This window comes from Arachis duranensis, chromosome 10, assembly GCF_000817695.3.
Source record: "Arachis duranensis cultivar V14167 chromosome 10, aradu.V14167.gnm2.J7QH, whole genome shotgun sequence".
Classification (NCBI taxonomy): domain Eukaryota; kingdom Viridiplantae; phylum Streptophyta; class Magnoliopsida; order Fabales; family Fabaceae; genus Arachis; species Arachis duranensis.
The window spans coordinates 98,989,254-98,997,230 of NC_029781.3; the positions used below are offsets into that span (position 1 = coordinate 98,989,254).

The window sequence follows — 7,977 nt, forward strand, 5'->3', positions numbered from 1 at the left end:
CACTTTGAATTCCTCATTTTTATTTCATAAGTAGTTTATATATCCGTATGATGCACAAAAAAATATTTATTTATTTATATTTATGTTCGAATATATTTTTTTTTAAAATAAATATATTTAACTTATTTAACATATTTTTTATTTATGTGATTATACATATACTTAGAGGTGATAAAACGGGCCAAATCTACCGTATCGACTCGTCAAACTCGCCAAAAAGTTTGTTATAATAATATTTAAATAGTATTTTCTTACTATAATATTTGCATTCTTTTTTTTAAAGGCTTTTTAACCTTTTTGCATTCCCTTTAATACATATTGCAATATTAATATTGTGAATAAACAAGGTCAAAAATTTAAAACAGAATTATTATTACTATAATGCATGAATTTTAAGGATGGAGAAGAGGATAAAAATTAAAAAGAATTATATGCACATTTCCAATATTTGGTAATCGTACACAAAGAATAACAACATATTTCCTATAGACAGTTCCCCCAATTCAATGGAGCTGTGACAAAGTAATCTCATGAACTACTCCTAGATTTTACAATCAATATATCAAATCAAATGGGTGTATAGTAAAAAACTTGGTGCTATCATAAAATTAACAAACTAAAAATAATAAATGGAGGGGAAAAAACATAGCTATCCTACCACTTGTGTTCTCAGCAGCGTCAGCATCAAACTAGATTTGATGAAATAGGCATGACCTTAATCTTCAGAATTTGGTTTATTCTCCAATATTCACTCTAAGGTATCTCTACTATAATAGCCTCTTAAAAGACTAATAATAGTGATTAAAGGACTTGTTTCTCTGTCACAAGAATCTGACTCTGAAGGCAAGACCACTATGGGAATCATGTTGCAAAATAAGGATGGTAGCAAAACCACTCCAATGTCTTGATCATTTTCCCCTTTCATCCAATGCTCTCTATATGTCATCTCGAATTCATCTTAATAAAAATCTCAAGTAAAGAAATACATAAAATAAAAAATTAAGATGAAAATGGTATTTACTTGTCCATTTTTATAGGATGCCCTGTCGTTTAAACCGTGGCTCGTCGCTTCGACAGACTATGGCTCCAATATATGACAATTTCTAATAAACTCATTTGAATAATTGACATACATGGTCCAAAAAGGCCTAAGATGTTCAAAGCCAATATTCAACCAAGGTTTTGATTGACCATTGTAATGAATAACAGCAGCATTTTTAACATTCTCGACATCAGTTTTATTCTGATAACCCAAGCCAAGCATGTGCCAAGAAGGGTCAATTGGTTGAACATGACCTTTAAATGCTATCAATGCAGGTGGTAGGGTTCCAAGCTTCCACATTGTTAGGTTTGATTGCAAATTCTGCCATGCAGAAGCCATTAATAATAAATTCTTATGCAAATTCTAACTTTGACTGCACTCCAAGAAGGGAATTTAAAACATTAGAACATAGGCTACATTTGGATACTGCCTCTGAGATAGAAATACAGAGACAGAGAACGGCGACAGAGAGACAAAAACAAATATTTGCTATCCCCACATTCAGGAAGTACAGAAAATACATAATTTTTTGTCTCTCAGACAGAAATTGTGTCTCTGTCTCCACAACCAAATGAGACAGAAATTCTCTCTATCTTAGAGACAATATCCAAATGCAGCCAAAGGTCCATGTATTCTAAAACTATAATCAGCCTAACTGACATTAAAAAATCTTTAAGGTACTCAATTTATTGGGTATACAACAACATAAATTAAAAATGTTCAAAAACTTTGTTAAAGCATAAAATTATTAACACAAAAAGTGACCAAAATTTTGTTAGGCTGAGTATATATATTTGAGACTTTACCTCTTTTAACCATTGATGATATGTCTCCCTTATATTTGTTGTTCTCCATGCACGCAAATCGAAGATATTCATCCCATAAGCCCAAGCACATTCTTCAGGGTCTAATTTTTTTGAAATGACAGGATGAGAAAAATTGAAATAATTCCTAAAATGCTTAGACATTACCCACTCATCTTCCCCTCTGCAAGTTTCAACAGCTCCATTAACTTTACCATTTAGGTCAATATCCCAAAGGGGAGACAAGTCTCGCTGAACTACAACATCATCATCCAAAAAGACCACCTTGTCAAGATTCGGGAAAAGCTGCGACATATTAAAAATACCACCAAGTCATAAGCACAAATTAGAGCAAGAAATTCTTATTTTTAGGAATGTTAAAATGGTTCACATAAAAATTGACAGATGATGGATTGGTGATAATGAAACCAATGCAGATACCCCAAATGTTGCAATTGAGCAACTCTACATTTATGTTATAGTTTGTCTTCTTCCATTATGATATATAAATTAATCGCAACCAAAATGTACAAACCAATTTAGGAAACATAGTACAAACATCTCACTCAAATAGTTCAACACAATACTTATCCTTCACTTTACAATCTTTGAGTTCACTTTAGCCACTATGACTAATCAAAATTTGATATAGTAGCAGTGCTCATAACCAACTCTTGCAAATATAAATTTTGCAAATAAGTGACCAAAATTCCAATAGGTGAAGTCAGTCACAAATATTCCATTCAAAAATAAATATTCAAGAGCATTAATTTCTTTGCCAAACCTAACAAAATGCATTGTTCTTATATAACATTTACACACACACACACAGAGGAGGGAAGTAGGGAGGGAGGGAGAGTGCATGAGTGCAGGGTTAGAGAGGTGTTAAATTTAACTTACCTCGGGAATGTATATACGGATATGGTTGAGTAATGATATGTACTTTGGACTTCTAGCTTGTAATATTGAAGCAAAGTTTCGTAGATTGATATCATCGAGGTTAGCTCCTAGAACATAGTTTCCATGATAGTAATTCCTGATCCCATTTTGATGTTCTACCGCTTCAAGTACTGGAACATTTTCTCTAGTCAACCAGTCAAACTGGTGAATACCTTTGACTTCAACTATAGCAGGGAAGACAGAATTTAGCGCAAACCATGAATGCATACCCGCATAAGTTTTTCTATCAGTGATGACATGGAAGACTATCATCTCAGGATTTTGAGATGACTGCACAGTAGAGGTAACAACTACTGAGGCAGCCAATATATTATCAGTTGAGAGAATAAAATGGTGGTAATTGTTGTCAGTCAGCAGAGGAAGTAACTCTGGAGGGGGCAACTGTCTGCGTGCATGGGCATTTGACGAATATTCATCAGTCAAACGCAAAGTTAGACAATGAATCCCTTTAGGAATAGAACTTGCTGCAAAGTGTTTATTCATTAGCTCTGCAAATTTAGATTCCTTAATTTCTCTCTCAAATTTTTCCATCTGTCCAAAGAACAATACATTGTAACAAAGGTCAATATGATGATTATCTTTTGTCACCACCTTTTAACATAGGAACAATAGCATCTATTGCAGAACAATATGACAAGATTTGGCATAATATTGACAAAACTAAACACTTAAATACACATAAATTTAGTCTCAATGCTACACATGACAAAACAATGGCTCAAATTTCTAAGAGGAATGCATGAAGCATTGTAAACTGAAACAAAGATGATAACAGTCATGATGACAAAGTATATAATAATAATAATAATAATAATAATATTGTCCGATAGTAGCTCACAATCCCTAAGTGGGGGGCAAAAGCATAACCAGGATTTGTGGCCTCTTTCCCCTGGAAGAAAGCCCTTTAAGGATTGACAAACTAGCAAAGGCACTGACTCATGGGTGTGAATTTGAGCCGCAATAGCTATTCTTGTTAAGTAGTCTATTCCTGTGGGTCTAAAAGCCGTAGGAGGCAAAGGGTTGTCACAATTATTCCTCATGTAATGTGAGAATAAGGAAAAGAACAAAAGAAAGACTAAATAATTTAATGATTCTTGTAAATCCTGCAATGCATATAAATAAACTCTTTTGATAAAAAATCATTTTTTTTGTCAAAAATCTAGAGCCAGTATTATTTTTAAAAAATTGCTTTCAAACTTCGCATATTATAAAATGATAAAAGTGAGTTACACAATGTAACAAAGCTTACTATAGTACAAATAAAACATAATACCTAGCTTAGTAGTAAATTCCACATGATTTTTAAAAATAGTCATTATTGTATCTTTGTAGGTTCAAACTAAGTACCTTAAACAGAAGAAAATTTAGAGATGTCATAAGCAGAATCAGTACAACTCCTAAGTCTTTATTCTACAATTTTTCTTAGCCAGAGTTCATGAATAGTACATCAATTATCTCATTCTCAACCTTCTAATCCAAGTGCATAGATTAAATGAGTTTTTGAGTTTGTTTCCCCCTTTAAAAGAAAAAAAAAAAACTCACCTATTATATAATTAGAAGCATTTAAATATTTGAATTTCAACAGCTACTTTCTCCTCTCAAAACCAATTGACCAATACTAAGATATTTAATACATAAAGCAAACGCACTATGCAACTTACCATTCTCGTTAGCACGAGCGCAAATGTTTTCGTGTCATAGTTGTTATTCTTCATATCAGAAACCAGCTGATCAAACGAATCTGGCAGCTTTAGATCAGCTGGAATTTCCCCAGTTTTCACTTCTTTAAGAATCTTGTAAAAATCTCTAACTAGTCTCTGCCATAGCATTACCATCAACACAGATAGGCTTTAGAAAATAGTTATTTAACCAAAACTTCATAAAAATTGTATTGTAATAGAAAAACTTATGGAATAAATCAAAAAGTAAAAAAATTACCGTTGAATCATCAACCCTACCAAGAAACTTTGGTCCTAAACGCCTACCAAGACAATCTAGAGTACAAAACAACCAAAAAAAAATCAAGGATTAAATATAGGCAGAAGGTACACAAAAACATATGAAAATCAAAAGAAAGCTACAAATAAATAGGATAACATTTTAAGTTAACAAAAAGAAATATATGTATCTTGAAATTTCTATTAGTTAACCTGTAATAGTAGAACAAAACCTAGCTTTGCTAAACTATGGTGCTAAGGCACTAAATATTTATCTATATTTTATCTACTCATGATTATATAAAATGCTTCATTAATTTAAGGAAAAAACTTAGCATGCATTAATTTATCATGTAAAAGAATTATCAGAATAGGTACAAATTTTGCCAACACATATTAGAAAAGCATCATCATCACTAGAATCTTTTAAGGTCTAAATCTTTTTTATCCATCCCCTCTCTGCTTAATCCTACTTTCTCTCTAGAAGCGGGTTTCCGGCAAAGGTCATTCCTCCCCTCATCTAACACAGAGATGAGTCTGGATGGCATTTGGATCCGAACAAACAATACAACAAAAGGGCGGTTCAGTGCACAAATATCCTGCATTAATGTAGGATTTGAGGAAGAGTCTTCGGTTGCAATATATTCAACCTAATCTGACAAATGCATAAATGGCTGACTCTACAGCTTGGACCGTGATTTTGAGATCACATAGAGACCATTCGACTGTTCCCCCATTCGATCAAACCAAACAACATTAAATCAAAATGACAAAATCTATCAAATGGTATGTTCTAAGCTAAGGTCATTTGGCCCCATCCTCACCAATTTGAGCCTAGCCCAGAAGGTATGTAGACCGGACCAAGCAATATTCAAATCAAAATATATCAAATAATAAAAAGTTGACTACAGGCAAAAGATTCTAGCGCCAAATAAAAGGATTCAAAATAAAGAAATGATGAAAAAAACTCCCTAAAGATATCAAACACTAGGGAAAAAATAGTCCAATTATATATTGTTACATCAAATCCACTAGTCAAAAAGTCATCTAAATTTATGAATCTGATTGCATGATAGCGTAAAATTCAACAAAATAGAATCCACAAACAGCAAATAGAAAATGGATAAAAGAATTACCGAATGAGGAGCATTTGTTGACACCTTCAAGGGTGACAAGAGCGGTGAGGATGAAGACAAAGGGCAAGAGAAATGCGAGGATGAGAATGGTGTGGAAGAGGGTACGATATGAAATGTGGCAAGCTGCGACCTTGATCTTCATCAAGTCAATAAATCCATTGTTACTCGATATTGTGATGCTTCTCATGCTAGGCGAGAAGCGAAGGTGCATTCTCGTCTATGCAGATGCACACCACCCTAACATCAACACTCACCGCCACAACAACAACAGAAACCCTAATTTCACCTCCTTTTCTCGCACTCTCCCATTCCCTTCCAATTCCCATTACCACATCCACACTATTCTTCCCTATAATCCCCTTTTTTCTTTCTTCTTCTTCTTCTTCTCTTACTTTCTTCTTCTTCTTCTCTTTTGTTTCAATGGTATTCGTCTGTGGCCTTCTAAAAGACCGCATTTGGGGTCTCCACCTTATTCAGCCGAAACAGGAATTTCTCTTTCTCTTCTTCTTCTTCTTCTTCTTCTGGATTTGTTTGGAGCTTTTCTTCTACGGGGTTTTGTTTCGTTTATTTTCTCTTTTTATTTTTTTAACTTAATTTAATTTTTTTATTAGTTCTTTTTTGAGTTTTTCCCCCAAGGAATGATTATGGGGAGAGAGGGAGAGAGAGAAGTGTTTGTGTTTGACCTTGAGATTAGGAAGTAGGGACATGGTTTTGTTAGTTATATTTAGGTATTTTCCTATGAATATGGGCAAGTCAATAAAAACTAAAAAGGATTGCGTGGGCAGCATTATATGGTAATATTATTGGTTAATTTTAGTTCATCTTTTTTACCATGTAGATGTAGATGCAGATGTTCATGTTATGTAGTTAACTAGCTATTGATTTATTTTTGGCCTTTTGTCCTGAAAAATGAGAAAATAAAAAAAAGGAAGACCGTGGCAAATGTAAAGGCAAATTCTAAGATATAGATTCAGAAAATTGTCTATATGTATAGATTTTTCGTGTCTCATTTAGATAGGAAGACGTATTGCTTTGCTATTTCTGTATTTGTTAGGTGAAACCGTTGTCATTATGATGAGTATCAAAAATAGCATAAATTTGTTTTCACTAATTAAAAATAATGTAATGTAATGTGATGTTAATTACCTTATTAAATTTAGTTGAGATTGTTGTTTTTTTGGACAAAAAAAAAAAGTTACATCCGTTGATGTTAATTATATGTTTTTCCTTAAGATTTTTTTTATCTGACTTTCTTTTAAGATTAAAAAACGGTTATTATAAATAAATCATGAAAAATGTTTTATGATCAAATAATAAAAAAAATGACATATAATATTTTTATTGTTGGTCAAACTTGTTTCTCTAACTTTAAATATTTAAACAAAAAGTTATAAACTTAATTATTTTTATTTTATTTTTAAAAAACTAATTGATTCAATATACTTAATTCTTTTTTTATTTGACCATTTCGATGTTAAAAAAAAGTTGAATTTGAATTACTATGTCAGTTAATAATATTTAAATCAACAAATTTTAATTATTATATGTCAATTACTAATATTTAATTTTATTTTGTCAAAAAAATTAATTATGATGTAATTTTTTTTAATTTATCAAATTAATTTCTGTTGTTATTTAATAAAATTATGAATTTTTTATATAAATAAATAATTTAAAATAAAGATTAAACAAAATAAAAATTTAAAGAATAATTTAATAATCAAAATTTATTAAAAACTAAAATATTTAAAAAAAATCTTAAACATTGACGTGAGTAGTTCTCATGAATTAATTAGCACTGATTTTTTTATGACTAGGAATAGTAATTTTATTCAGATAATCTTAAATTCAAAATTAAACTACTACAGTCAACTGATATTAGACTATGGCCATAAAAATGAACAATGTTGCATTATCAATTAAAAGTAGATTTAAATATTTATTTCAATTCATACACTAATAAAAATTTAGCCCCAATCGAATAGAATTTTATATTAGACCAAACCTCTTCATTTGTGACTCAAAAAAACAAGATCCACCAATCAAGGACGGACCTAGATTAGGGTCAGGGAGAGAGGGGCACTAGCCTCCTGAGTAAT

General features: G+C 31.6%; 1 protein-coding gene across 3 annotated transcripts; it reads right to left on the reverse strand.

Moving 5' to 3' along the window:
• Window positions 1-417: 417 nt before the first annotated feature.
• LOC107471230 (probable galacturonosyltransferase 13) lies at window positions 418-6,466 on the reverse strand. Of its 3 annotated transcripts, XR_008003597.1 has the most exons (7): window positions 5,879-6,466; window positions 4,744-4,799; window positions 4,467-4,622; window positions 2,746-3,336; window positions 1,849-2,151; window positions 1,022-1,363; window positions 418-935 (listed from the first exon to the last, which is right to left on the reverse strand). XR_008003597.1 is itself a non-coding variant. In XM_016090683.3 (6 exons), the coding sequence occupies exons 1-6, from the start codon at window positions 6,087-6,089 to the stop codon at window positions 1,079-1,081; spliced, it is 1,602 nt and encodes a 533-aa protein (XP_015946169.1). In that variant the 5' UTR covers window positions 6,090-6,466; the 3' UTR covers window positions 418-1,078. The 3 variants fall into 3 exon arrangements, 2 of the variants coding, with proteins under 2 accessions (XP_015946169.1, XP_052110891.1); XM_016090683.3 differs by having other exon boundaries at window positions 418-1,363; XM_052254931.1 differs by lacking the exon at window positions 4,744-4,799 and having other exon boundaries at window positions 418-1,363; window positions 5,879-6,010.
• Between the last annotated feature and the right edge of the window lie 1,511 nt (window positions 6,467-7,977).

Coding starts and splice junctions, on each gene's coding strand:
- LOC107471230 (XM_016090683.3), bottom strand. CDS start 6,089: ATGCACCTTCGCTTCTCGCCTAGCATGAGAAGCATCACAATATCGAGT. Junction 4,800..5,878: donor CAACAAATGCTCCTCATTCG/GTAATTCTTTTA, acceptor TTTGTACTCTAG/ATTGTCTTGGTAGGCGTTTA. Junction 3,337..4,466: donor CGCTCGTGCTAACGAGAATG/GTAAGTTGCATA, acceptor TTCTTTGGACAG/ATGGAAAAATTTGAGAGAGA.